The sequence below is a fragment of the Pygoscelis adeliae genome, unplaced genomic scaffold, assembly GCF_000699105.1.
Source record: "Pygoscelis adeliae isolate BGI_AS28 unplaced genomic scaffold, ASM69910v1 Scaffold167, whole genome shotgun sequence".
Classification (NCBI taxonomy): Eukaryota; Metazoa; Chordata; class Aves; order Sphenisciformes; family Spheniscidae; genus Pygoscelis; species Pygoscelis adeliae.
In genome coordinates this window covers 5191170-5205588 of record NW_008825428.1, presented here as the reverse complement: position 1 = coordinate 5205588, position 14419 = coordinate 5191170, and the positions used below count along the sequence as shown (strand labels likewise).

At 36.8% G+C, this 14419-nt stretch overlaps 1 protein-coding gene across 4 annotated transcripts in view; it reads right to left on the bottom strand.

Annotated features, from left to right (window-relative positions):
* ASB5 (ankyrin repeat and SOCS box containing 5) overlaps nt 1-14419 on the bottom strand; it is a 28908-nt gene that overhangs the window by 4524 nt on the left and 9965 nt on the right. Inside the window, exons 1-5 of one of the 4 annotated variants that reach the window (XM_009330690.1) lie at nt 11777-11903; nt 6298-6365; nt 2956-3035; nt 1743-1850; nt 4-154 (exon numbers count right to left, since the gene is read on the bottom strand). In XM_009330690.1, the coding sequence (XP_009328965.1) occupies nt 4-154; nt 1743-1850; nt 2956-3035; nt 6298-6355 (397 nt within the window). In that variant the 5' untranslated portion in view covers nt 6356-6365; nt 11777-11903. Of the gene's footprint in view, nt 1-3; nt 155-1742; nt 1851-2955; nt 3036-6297; nt 6366-11776; nt 12644-14419 lie in introns of those variants that run through there. The other 3 variants (XM_009330689.1, XM_009330688.1, XM_009330687.1) reach the window with 3 other exon arrangements.

Below are 14419 nucleotides of genomic sequence, written 5' to 3'. Positions count from 1 at the left end.
TACCTCTGCCAGCTGCTTCATGAGTTGGTGACGGAAGGCAGGACTCCCACTGAGCTTTGGCACCATACTCTAACAGGAGCTCAGCGCATGCCGCACTGCCTCTCGAACATGCATTAAATAAAGGTGTCACTCCATCAATTGTTGTAGCATTTACCTAGAATATATAAAATCTATTTAAGAACAGAATTGAAAGAAAGATAAATTTTTAAACAGGATATAGTTAGGAATTGCATTAAAATACCAAAAAATTTACTGGTTAGAATAATATAGCTTAACTAATCAGTCCCTGTGCTACTGTCTTCCTCTCACCACACCCCTCAGTTGAAATTAGTTTACTATTATTCTTGTTAGACTATGTTGAATAAACCAAAATACACCTGGAATGCTAAAGAGCACACATTAACATCTGGGCAGTAAGTAATTTTCAAAGGTCACTGCACTTAGCTTGTTTCATTGATACAGAAAATCTACACCTTGTGTAGTAATGGGATAATGGGGACCTTCTCTCCGCAGCTCTGTCAAGAATGCAAACTCCATGTTAAATGTGAGAATTATTTCCCATTTTTTTCTGTGGTTTTAATCTCCAGGTTGGAATGATATTTCACAGGATGGAGACAAAGCTAATAGTACAGGCTTGCTGTTTTAATACCAACCTCACTGGTTAACTGACTATTCCCAGTGTGAGAGAATGAGGAGAGAAACTAGGCAAATTTGTGAGGGCTAATAATACTAAAGGAAGGAGCACAGGTATTAGGAGAGGGCTCCTTCCAGGACTCTGGCCTATCCTCTTCCATGCACCCCCAAACCCACCAAAACAATTAAAAGTACTAAAAAAAAATCAGATAGGAAAATGAAATTTGTTCTTATGGGTTTGTCTATAGTATCTATAGTTTTGTATCTTTAGAATCTTTGTGCTGGCTGAAGTGGAGAGGAATTGGTTTTGGAAACATCTGTGTATTTTTTTCTTTTTCTATAGCAACATAGACATATTCTTCATGGTTCTCAAAACTGAATTGTAAGGACAAGAAATATTTCCCATCACAAAGATCAGAGATCTGGGAAACTATGCATTTGAACTCTGATGTCAGCAGAGATTGTAGTGAAAGTGGTCTGTAAAGTCCCATTTTTGTTTTGGGATAACAGATAGACAGCCTGTGTCCGGAGTACAGAAAAAAGCCAGTGCTTTTTGGTACTCAGGCCAAAGAATCTTAAGAGCACACAGGTGCAGCGTGACAGAAGACATTCTGGAGATTAAAAGAACAGTCTCCTGCAAGCCACTCAAAGCAAGAGGAAACCAGTAGAGGGACGCATTCTGTATTTTAGAAGAGAAATAATGTAATGAAATTCAGAGAAGAAATAAGGCTGGTGACATACTGCTGCCAATTCTCTTCAATTCATTACTCTGTCTCACTGTCTGCTCAACCCCCATTTATTTTCCCTGTCACTGTTCTTCTGTTTGATATCTACTCTTACACACATATAATCATGTGGTTTGTTTGGTTGGTTTTTTTTCTTTTAACCTAACACCTCTCTAATGATGATTCTTTGACCCACCACTTTCCTTTGCTAGCTTTCAGATGGCAGCTTATTGTAATTAAATGAGATCAATGCAGTCAATAGGGTGAGTAGAGAGAAATACCAATTAAAAAAAAATAAAAATCAAGGAATAGATCCTTCTCAGTTAAACCAAGGTTAGCATTGTACTTCATATACAAAAAAAACCCCGACAAACAAACCCTTACATTTGCTCCTGCTTCAAGAAGGATTCTTGCACATCCTACATGATCTCCCAGGCAGGCTTCATGAAGTGGAGTTACTTGGTCAATTGTTAGTGTGTCTACATTGTACCCCTAAACAAGACATGAGTGACATAGAAAGATCATACAAAAGCTGTTAAGAGTCATTTCCTCGCGCTACTGTTCAAAGGAATAGTTTACAATACTCTAAATAGTCTTAAAACTCTGCTTGCAATAAATAAATCTTCAGTGAGCATAAAAAGAATCATCAATCAATGTATATAACAATAAAAGTAAGTTGTCAGCTCTTCTTTTTTTAAAATCAGGAATAGGATATAGAGGGTAAAAAGAAGATGGAAACAGACTGTTGAGATGCACAGTGATAGGACAAAAGGCAACAGACACAAGTTGGAACATGGTGAATTCCAATTAGTTATATGGAAAAAAACTTCACTGTGGGCCAGTGAAACCCTGGAACAGGGGACCAGAGAGGTTGGTGCATCTCCACTCTTGGTGATCTTTAAAACTCAACAAGGTTTGAGTTTTAGTCTAAACTGTCCTGTGATTCTGTGATTCTCTGACTTAAGGTCTGAAATATCTAAAGCCATGAATTTTAGCAAGGAAAACGCTTCTTGGATTGATAAAATAATCAAGGCCTTGAAATTTTCTGCAGTAGATGTTTGATTCTTGAGAGCTAATAGTTGCATCTATTGGCTTTCATCAAATGTATTCTATAGTATAATTTTTCAGTATTGTAGTAGCTAATATGACAATACTGTAATATTAAAGTTTAGCAGTTTACAGTCTCTCCCTTTGCTGTTAACAAAATATATCTATGTATTTTTTTAAATCACAACTATGCAAAAAACAGAATCTTTCAGTGGTTCTTCCCCTCAACAAGTATCTTCCTGACTAGCTCTATTTACCTGAGGGCTTAAAGCAGTGGAACTACATTGACTTATACCATGCAAGAGGGGAAGACTGATATATAAATACAGCTTTGGTAAAAATTTGGGGGGGGGGGGTGTTAAAACATACAGAGGAAATATTTTAAATATTAACTTATATCTTATCATATAAAGAATTCCTAAATGTGTATTGCTCTGAAAAATTCAAGTGAAAAAAGCAAAGCAAAGCATACTAAATCTGCATTAATAATCTATGCTGAGAAATTAAGTAACAGTAAAAATGAAAGCAATTTTAAGAACACAGCCTTCACCTGTGACAATAAAGTCTTTAGAGAAAGAAGACGTCCTTGACTGGCTGCCTCATGCAGAGGTGAGCGATCTGCCCAAGAACCTATATAATAACAACATTTATTGAGTAAACCATATGAATTAGAAAGATTTTGGAATGCACAGAGCAAAGCAGAAAATATAATGCACAGAATGAAGTCAACTGTCCTATGAAACTAATTTTTCCTCTTTAGAGACTGTATTTCAAATGATCAGTTTCTAGACAATAAAAACTGCTCTATTATTAAACTGTAAACATCTCTAATAAATGATTTTGTGGTACAGAGAACAAAATATTGATATATTGATTTCAGTAATCTGATTTAATAAATTCATCAATTGCCATATTTCCCACTTCTATTTTTGCATTGTTCATTTAAAAAAAAAAAACCAACTTATTTTTGCAGCTGGCATATAGAAATTTATAGACTTCAACAAATTGATATTTAAACTTTAACCAGACATAAACCTGCCTGAAAAAGTCCCGAAAAAGCTGATGTATATGAAAGTCAATATGGAAATCCTTATGTATGATGAGATTAATCTGCAGCTACTACACAAGTGCAAGGAGAGACATACAGTGAGAATCACACTAAAAAAATTGCTATAGTAGAAATACAATATTAAGTCTAAGTTCTCATTCTAATAGGCTATTAGTGCTAAAAATAGTTAGATATGCTTAATGTAAATGTTTGGCATTTATTTTATTTATCACCTCCAAAAAGGAAGGGGGGGGGAGAAACTCAACAACACCACCGCTTTCACACACATACCCGCCCTTAACTCCCAACCCAGGTCCCAGAGTCATCCTGCGGCTCCTGATGAAGAACCTGCCCTTTCCTCTAGAAGACTGGCCACCGACAGGTCCCTTCTAGCCAGACAGGGTTGCAGGCATAGCTGATACGAATTTATTGTATGAATTTAGCAAACCAAGTTTTGAGAGATTGTGCAAGGAAGAACCATCTTCAAAATATATTATGGATTACCGATATTTATTCCTGTAAGAAGAAAATCACTGGAACTGTAAAATGCTAATACAATCACTCATGTGAGTTATATCAAGCTCCCCAAAATCCCTGAAGAAACGTAGAGAGAATTAGCCAAGCATGATGAATTGGTAACAATGGCAGATGAATCTCCAATGCGTAAACATGTCTGACTTGGTCTGTTGCAACGGACTAGGACTGCCTGCAAAGCCAGTTACTGCATTTCAGTGACAAGGCAATGAATTTTAAATGAGAAGGCTATTGCTCAATCACTGGCAATCATCAGTCCAAGCTCTAAGTAACTACTCACTGGAAATAGACCCTGTTTCTGTTTCCTATCAGACCCCTTCTGTCCACTAGCCTGTTTCAGAAAGTACACTTTCGGTTACAATAAACAACCCCCTCAAATTACATGAAGGATGACCGAAAAGATTAAGACTGCTCAACCTGAAAAGAAATCAGGGCATAGTTAAAAACATATGAAATAGTGCACAATATGGAAATTGAGATAAAACCTCCATTTTCTTAGAGGTGCTAGTGAATGAAACTAAAACTTATTCAGACGTAAGACTGTATCTTCTCACAGAACATATAACTACACTGTGGAACTCAGCACTACTGCATGCTATCGAGATCAAAAACTTAGCAAAACAAAAGCACAGCTGAGTATTTAAATTATCATAAGACTATATAAAGCTGATCACAGAAGTTAAAAAATATAGGCGATTAAAGCTTTGTAAACCTGATCTTAAAAATGCATGGAGATTTCTATTATGTCAGGGTAGCCAGTATCTGTGAAGCTCCTTGTACTCTTTCATCTGCAGGAGTAGATGGACCGTAGGCAAGATTCAGTTTCCAGTACTTTTTCGGAATTATTTGCACTAAGCCCTGATCCTCTGTGTGTGCATGCACACACATCATTCCCTATACTTTTTACTTTAGGTTTATTAAATGTAATATTTTGCAATTCTTATTGCTAGTCAGAATAATAGCTCAAAAAAGCATACACAAAGTGACTGGGATTTTAAGGGGTATTATACTACAAAAACTGAGCTCAGAAATCTTAAAGTGACATGATTTTGACAAAACATCAGTATTTTCTCTGTCATCCCAATAAGCTCAGATACATTTATCCTATTGTAGGTTGGATGTGTGCAATCACTATGAGAATTTTGACCAATGTTTTCCTTCTTCTGTAGTAGTATCTGAACCAGCACTCGAGTCGTTCTAATTCAGATGAATCAGATCCATTAAATTCTCCTGCTGGCAGCTGCAAAGAATTCCTCAAAAATAATTAAAAGCTATATTTAGAGGCTGCTTTTGAAATTTTGTCCCCCTGTCTCTACAGATGAGATCTTCTCTCTTCTGACAGTTTATCCTACTCCTAAATTAACAAGGGAAAAAAAGACATTTAACTATTATATAGAAAAACATCTAATAAAATTCTAAGTGTCATGAAGTTTTTATGCCCATTAAATACACTCACACTTTGGACATTTTTGTAGCTATGTATAACTAAACAGAACAAAGATGCAGGTAGGATCTGAAAGCAACATTTTTTCCACCTTTCTTTGCTTCACCTCCTTCCCTCTTGGATTGCTCAGAAGAATGTCTGTTAATGTCATTACTCCAGTGACATGTGAGAATCAAACAATGCCAGATCCCACTGTGAGCTCTGTTTTGCACCCAGACCCACCTTATATCCCTATCTTCATGTAGAGGCATCCAGCAGCTGGCTGTTTCTGCTAAATCCATTAAATACAAAATGCTTGTATCACCTCTACTAGAAATAAAATCTATAAGCAAAATGCTGCAGAAATATTTTGTGCAAACCGAGTTTGGAAAAAAACTTTCGCATTCCAACTGATTTCCCGATAAACACAGTAATTCATCATTAAATACCACAGGGACAAGAATATGTTCAAAATAAATATGTATCATAAATAAACATCAAAGGTGTCTTAAAATAAATTCTATGTCTAGATTGCTGCCTTCTGCTAATCCACAAGCTTGCTTTGTCTCTCACTTAGAAAGCATTAACAAGAATATAAACGAGGACATTTTTTCATTCATTGTTGTCTGTACCAGCAGTATTAGCAAACATAGTCTATTCCAAAACTGTTAATGCATTAATTCCCTACCACTGTCGTCTCTGACAGATGCTGAATACAAATTATCTCTAACTATATTTAGAAGCCACATTACTTCCAAGTTCTCTGGTGTGTAGTTTACCAGGAAGGGCAGCCTACATTGCTTTGTAAACACTAACAAAAAAGAATAAATATTTTCACTGTATTAAGAGGTGAAGTTAAAAAAAAATTACAAAGTATCATACAATACCTAAATCTCCATCTCCCCATGGCACTTCCAGCCAATTGCAATTATAAATCCTACTCATTTCTTTCAATCTGGAAAATAAAAAAAAAAAAATCTGTTCTTGCTACTTGGATGCGTTTCTAATACACTCCAGCTATGTTTGGAAGGAGATCAGCAGCTCACTGTAATATGAACTTTCACTCTTCAGTAAACACAGCTTTGAAGATATGAGCATATACAAGTTGCCAGTTTCTCTTCTTATGCTAAAGGATTGTGGCCCTTTTTGTTCACTGTTCACATTTCTTTTTTTAACATAACTTTTCAAAGTGCCAGTATCTGTCCACTTGCCTTCCAAGACAGATTAACTGGAATTTCAACACAAGAGAAACTCACAGTGAAATCAAGAGAACCTTGAGCAGAGTAAGAACTGCAGGACAAACTCCTCCATTTTTAACCTCATGCAACGAGACACATAGTTTTGTATCCTCAAAAATCAGTATTAGTACATAGACTTGTAAGGGAAGCACTGCCAAATATTCATATGTTATTCTACTACTTACTCATGATATATTAGAAAAGAAATAAGCAAAGATATTCTGAACACGTTTCAAATGCTATTTGATCCGTACGCTGAACTGTGTTTTTCTTTTAGGAGCTCACTATTGTCTCAATTAGCTTCTAAACAATTCTTTGATGGTTAAGTTGGGGTTTTGATAACTATTGTCAGCAGTGAAAATCCCCCAAAATGGGGATTTGCAATTCTGACTTGGATCCATCCTAAGTCATTAATGTTATTTCTTCACGTTTTCCTACAGACTTCACTCCTTTATATCTACCTGCAATTACCTGTAAGTCACTCCTGCAGTTCTGATCATAGTAGTAAAATACTAAGTAAAAGTATTTTCATAAAAGTCATTAACTTCTGTCATCCCATCCTTTTGTTTTTATTTCTAAAAATTTGTGTAGTCTTCAAGAAAACCCCCAAAACCCCCCAAAACCCAAAACCCCAGTATAAAAGGCACATTAAAAAGTTGGATTTTCAAAACAAGGAGGACTGTAAGTGAATGAAAGTCTTCTCATTGACTTCACTGGGAGAAGATTTATGCCAGGGCTCAGCACTTTAGAAAATACTGCTCTAAGGATAAATAGAAGGTGTCCCAGTCCTCAGAAGAAGCAGTATCATCAGAGAAAAACTGAGAATAGAAGCCTTGCCACAGTTCATTACTGGGAGATGAGAAACACAGGCTATTTGGAAAGTGTTGTAGCTAATATTTATTTCTGCAAAACTAACAAGTGCTATGTATTAAGCTCATCACTGTTACCTTTTATTCCTTAAGATGTATTCTGAGTGTTTCAGTTTGTGGCAACTGAAGCAACAGACAGGATCAATAACTATAACAGAAAAACTCTGTAACATTATAGTCCCAAGATCAATGGACTCACTTCACTCCAGTTGTTAAAACTGCCTGATATTTTGTATATGTAATTAAATTCTAACAGATTTTTACTGTGGCACTATAAAATTACCCATTTGTCTAAAGCCCTTGCAGGTTCAGGAAGCGCGTCAACTACTTAATTGATATTTGATGTTAAAAACTATTGAAAAGAATCTTAAGTCAAGGAGTTGAAAGTTAAGAAATGCATCTGTGGTGCTTAACTACTATGGTTAGATATAACCAGCAAAACAGAAGCCACTTCTTTTTGACAAATGAAATTCCAACAGTCAACACTGAAGAACTCCAACAGAATCAGAATTTAGGCTAGAGATGATTAAAGTATGTCTGAGACAGAATACGTAGTTCAAGTGGCATTTAAATATTTCATTTCAAATTTTAAATAATCTTTGTTTTCATTTGACTGAAAATTATAAAACAATATATACACAAATATATAAACATACGCATACAAGAACTGAAACCTTGATTGGTTCAAACCAATATTCTTTCCAGTGTTTGTCATCATGCAGACTTTCAAAATTTGGGGATTTCATTCCAAATGCAAATGCCAATGATTTCCTACTCTTGAAAACCATACAACCCAAATTTATTTTCCACACAGAGTTCTGTTTATGATGCACCCACATTACATGACCACACATCAGTTTTGCCATTCCAGTGTTGTATTCAACGAATGAGTTAGCATTCAAATTACTTTGTACCTCCATATCTAGTAGGATCTCTTGCTCTTTAAGACATGCTATCCAAACTATAAACTGACTATAACATTGTTAATTTTATATTGCCTTTTTCATGGTATTCTCCCAACAAAAGAATACTTCAAAACCCTTGCTGAATCTATCTTCATAACATCATCCATTCATACTATTTTATAACTAAGGACCCAGAAGACAGAGTTTTAATGCTTAAATTGTAAAACCAATCTAATAGCTTATTTTTTCCAGAGTACTTAAGCATTAGAATGTACACTGAAAGCATAGTTTAATTATGGTTATGAGAACTTTGAGCTTCTGAAATTTCAGCCTTAGATAATAACAACAACCATGATCAGCCAAAAAACTTTTAGGTTAGATGATTGGTCTTAAAACACACAGGTGCCACAGCAAAAACAAGAATAGAATTTGCTTTTAGGGACATTAAGACGTTAACCCTTTTTTCCTACCATTCACTACATGCCTTCTAACCTTTGCAACATACAGGAAAACATAGGGTGTATTTTTTCTGAGTATAAACCTAATGCATTCTCCGAACATCATCCATCTGGCACATCAAAGGAAGCAGGGGCTTTGTGGAAAAGTACAGCATGTGACTGTGTAGTCAAATACTGGGTTATAATGCATTAGAGGGTCAAATCAGCATGGCACAGGCAACATTACTTTTAACAATTCCTAAATTTTGAGTGCTTTGGCACTGCAATTTAGCATACTTTTCACACAGAAACATGAGCCACTAAACTGTATTAAAAATCCTAAAAAACGCACAACAGCAATATCCAAACATAGCTCGCTTGGTTCCCAACAGAAGCAACGTTATGCTACGTGAAGGCAATGGTAATGACGATGGCAGTGGCAGCAGCAGTTGCTGCTGCTGGCTCTGTGCCGGGCCTTGCACACACAGGAAGAAGCGTGTCAGGCCCCTTCTTCCGTCACATGAAAGCACAGCAACAACTCCCCGTCCATTGCTCATGCACAGTTTGTTTTTTCCATCTTCTTGAAGGACCAACAACTGGCTGGATATTTTTCTAGCTGAAAGTAGCTTGCAGACTCTGTGCACCACAGCTAGAGCGCCAAGGTGTAAAATCCCATCAACCTCTAAATTCAGTAATCTGTTAGACCCACATCAGATTTGACTTGAGTATGTGGAGCAGCTGGTAGTACTCCTAGGCTGTTATTATTTCCTTGAACAAGTCACTAAAACAAAGTAAGGGTTTTTCAGTGGCCTCCCCAACTAGAAGGTGACAGAAAAGGCATACGGACATTCTGAGCTGAGTTCAGACTCTGGAGGACTTCTGCCTGGAATAATTTTGCTCCTGAAACGTAGTCTCAGCCTTAATCCAGACTGCAAGCAATTTTCCCCAAGCTGTGCTTAGAACTCTCAGTATTTTCCCAGCCTGCCAGAGAGTGAATGCAACACGTGGCCTAACCTCTAGCCTTAAAAGCAGTATCCAGCTGGGCAGCAGAGCTGGGCCTAGCGTGCTGATTTTTGCCACATCCTGGAGATTTTGGTAAAATAGCCTGGTTGTGGACTCTCAAGCCAGTAGGCTGAAGACCTTTTCCTAGCCTGACTCTATCCTTTCGCCCTTCCACTAAATCTTATCATGACATAGTCTACCCCCCACATCACTTTTAGTCCATTTTCCAATCTGCATATTTAATTACATAGTGCATTGCAGTATGACTTTCTCTTCCTTTGCTCTGCAAGAGTGCCTGAAGAACAAAGTCAGGTTTGGATACCTCCATGGATGGGAACAGAGAGAGAAGAAAAGAGCCTCCTTCAGATTTTATATTAGGTATACTTGTTATTCAAGTGAATGGCAACAATCAGAAGCCTCAACTGCAACAGAAGTCTCTCAGTACTTCAAGATGTCCACCAATGAATATATACACCCGGTTTGGCAATCACAGAGAGGCTGTAAGTAGCTGGACCATGTTAAGATGGATTCCTCAGAAAATTTTACTTTCTGTATTTTACTGTGATTTTGAAAATTTCAAAACTTGACTAACTGTGGCTATTTCTTTATAAGAACCGCAAAAAAGCCTAACCCTGAACCATATCAAGGAGTGGCTAATCCTAACATTTATAAACTTTTGTAAAATTTCTTTTCAGTCTGAGGGAGAATGTCCTAGTTTTTTTGGGAACTGCTCTCCTAACTAGCTGAAATGTTCATAAATAAAAGTTACTATAGATCAGAAAATCTTAGCCCAAACAGCGAACAATATGAGGGCAGAATATACACTGCGTATTAAAACTGATGAATAAATATAACCTTGCAGTACCATTGCATTCAAACAATTACTTGGGAAGCTATGGTAACTGTTGCTTAAATTCTTAAATATTGCTTAACTCTAAAACTGGCAGTACTGGAAATTAGCAAAGGTATTTTAAGAATAACTCTGATTCCTATAACATAGGAATAGCTACATTTTACATGGTAAATTCATAATTACTTTTATGCACCATATATCAAATCTCTCTTTCCTGTCTCCTCCTTTCCTTGACTATTTTAACATCTCCAGTTTTTAATTTGATACCATATTATCAAGAATTTCAAGTTTAATTTCCTTATTTTCTTTTTTGTTTCACTCTAAGCCTTATGATATGGTCAATATTAACTGGAATTATGATCACTCTTTTTAAAAATTCCTATTAGACTCTCGCAATTACTCAAAGCTCCCTTTTACATACTTGTATTATGAAAAAATTAGGAAAATATGGCACAGACAATAGCAGTCCTAAACATTTCTTTTATAATAGAGTTTGTTCCTCATTGCTGAAAACGTCAGTGTCCAGCAACTCAAATACCTCCTAAGTATTTCTCTACGCAAATCCTTACAATTGTATCTTAGTACAGGACAATAATTCTGTCACCTGTAGTTCCTCCATTACCTCCTATTTCAGCTACCTATAAACTTCTCTTCACATATAAAGTTATATGTAAAGTTTACTCCTCCCCCTCCTTTCATTCCCCAGTTCCCTGTTGTAAACAATTAGCCTTCAGTATCCAGTTACCTTGTGACAGGACAGCAAAAGTCAGGGTAAGTCAAGCCTTAAACACTTGCATAAAACAAATAGGGCAGATAAACAAGAAAAGGTATTTTAGATCAGCTGATAAGAGTGCAGAAAGAACAAAAATAGCTTCAACACCCGTGTGTTAACCCATGCAAGACAATAAAGTGCCACTAACATAAGCATGCATTTACGTTACAGCTAGGGGAAAAAAAAAAAAACGAACACCGAAAACCAACAGTTTAGAGCTAGAACATCATAAATTGGGTCAGCTTAGCATATTTCAAGTACACGGTTTCTGAAATGGCTGCTATACTAACCTTGGCTGGTCAGAATACCCCAGCTAGCTTTTCGTTTCGCAGGACACTCCCCTATACTTTCTAGGCGTCTTTTGGGGAGATTCTGGCTTCTCTGAACAGCAGTGTTTGTTGTCATTATTTGTTTCTCGAGGAAAGCCTGTCTGTCATTGGTGCAGGTACTCGGGTCTAACGAACACCCACAAATGGATTTCTACTACCTTTTTTCCTCCTTTCGCTTTTTCACAAAGGATCTTGCTGTACTTACTGTAGAATGGCTACAACACTGAAATCCATTCAGTAACATTTACTAGCTTGGACTAATGAGTACATAGTGGGGGAAGGGAAAGACTGCTCTAGCATTTTCTATTTTTAAAACAGAGAAAGAATCAGCTTAGCTACAGCATGAGTCTTAACTATTTACATGATTTAAATGGAAAGAAGGTGTTAATTTTTTAATCATTTAACCAAAAAAGAAACAGATTCTGAAAGCATAAGCATTCAATGCTTTGTTGCTTGAATAACCTAAAACAGAAAAACTAAACCTGTTTTATCAGAATGGCAATTCTTTTAATAAAAGAAACAGTAATTATTACTGCATCAGGCTTTACTCATATGTAACTTGCAGTTAAGAGAGATTTTGGAATTCAGAAGAATCCACGAAACTATGAAGCACTTCTGGGTTTTTGTGGTTTTGGGGTTTGTTTTGTTTTGTTTTTTTAAATAAGGGACAAGGTATCCTACAGATGTCAACTAGAAACTACATCCTGAATAAATAAAAGCATGCTTTGACTACCAAAAAAAAAAAGAAAAGAAAGATTTCACTGGTTACTTTGAAAGTCTGATCCCATTACGAAAGTAAGGCTGTACTCTTGTCAGAAGAAGCACAAGTCAATATTTTTTTTAAAACAGTAACAAAACCAAGGACAACCAACCAGTAGTAGAATTTTTTTGTTTGTTACTATGTCTCACGCTGCTACTGTACAACAGAAATCTGCAGGGAGAAGCAAGCCATGATAAAATTCCAGCATGGATAAAAAGGACAGTGATTTCTCTGTACTAATAACATGTTAAGATGTCACTATTCTTTTCTACTGATATAAAAACTAGCCATTTGTAAACTTTTTAAAAGGAAGTTAACATTACTGGGTTTCATTAATACTACTCCTTTCAGGTACCCAACAAAAATAATCCCTAAGGTGTTGAAATAATACACAGGTATTTAATGAAATTTTATATATCCTTCTTGTTTTTCTTTAAGAGAAAATCAGAGGCAAGATTATAGCTAGGCAAGGTAAGGAGAAGAAGGAGCAGCTGCAAATTTCACCTTGAAACTACAGCACATGAGAACGGCCCTACTGGAATGGCGCTACACTCTACAGAACAGAAGCAGGTGGGCTACTGCTATTCTCGCAAGAGAGAACAAACCTGCACTCTCCCAGACGTTTTGCTGCTTTCAGAAAGTTGTTTTCCTCGGGTTTTATCTAGCTGAATGAATCAGAATATCTCACAGACTGAAATAAACACTTCTACACATCCAGCAATCAGACTCTGCAAGTAAGTCTTGAACAGAGCTTTCGCAAAAAGGCTCATTATAAAAAAGGGCACATTACAAATGTATCACTTTAATACTAGAATTATTTGTTAAATTGTAATGTTTTCTTCAAGTAAATAAATACTGGAAGATGACTGAACAGGAAAGCTTACTAAGGACGTGTATACACATGTCTGTTTCAGGAAGATATCGGCACTATTCTCCAGCTGAGAAATAACCAATGACAATTTCTGTACTTGCCATGGCTCTGAGGCTCATCTCAGTTTTACACTTCCTTTCCATTTGGAATGGAATCCCAGGACTTTCAGGAGAAGGCGGTGAGGATCAGGATCAAGGAAAGCATTTGGCACTGCAGGGCAGGGATTGACAGTGGGCTGGGAAGACAAGGCCTACACGTTTTTGTAGGAGTTTTGTGGGTGAGGCTGTCAGCTGAGAATGAAACTGGGTCCTTCTAGAGGAGTGGTACAAACCTGTAAGTATTTCATACAACTTGCTTTCCACAAATATTCCAGTCCCCCCCGGTTATTATTCTCTTTTACTAGCCTCAGAGGTGTGACTTGCAGGAGCAAGGAAACCAGCAGATACACAGACAGCTGCCCTGGCTTCAAAGAGGAAGACGCCCAGGGGAGTCAGCAGCACCTGCTCACTCTCGTCCAGAGAACTGCACAGGAAGCAATGAGCTACCAATGGAGTTAGACTACCCCCAAAATCTGCCACCTTCAAGGCAAGGGTACTAGGAAAAGTATCTCTATTCCATAGACACTTGCCACTCGCCACTCATTATTATTAAGTTACTTGGAATACTTTGGAGGACATCAGAATGCAATGCATAAAAACACGCACTGTCTTTTTTCATGCTTTAAGGAAGGCAAAGCTTATCCCATTCAGGACTCTAGAAGCAACTTTGCACTAAATTCTGCTAGGCACAACTATTCATCCTCCGGGCAAAAGCCATTAAAAAGTCCTATTAAAACAGCACATAAAAAAGTGAAAGCTAGACCAACATCAGAAATCAACTGGAAATGTATTAAAAATATAATTGAAATGTTGGTATGAAGAGGGGATGAACATACAGTTAAAACTGTGGAGTAAGACTGAAGAACTCACTATTT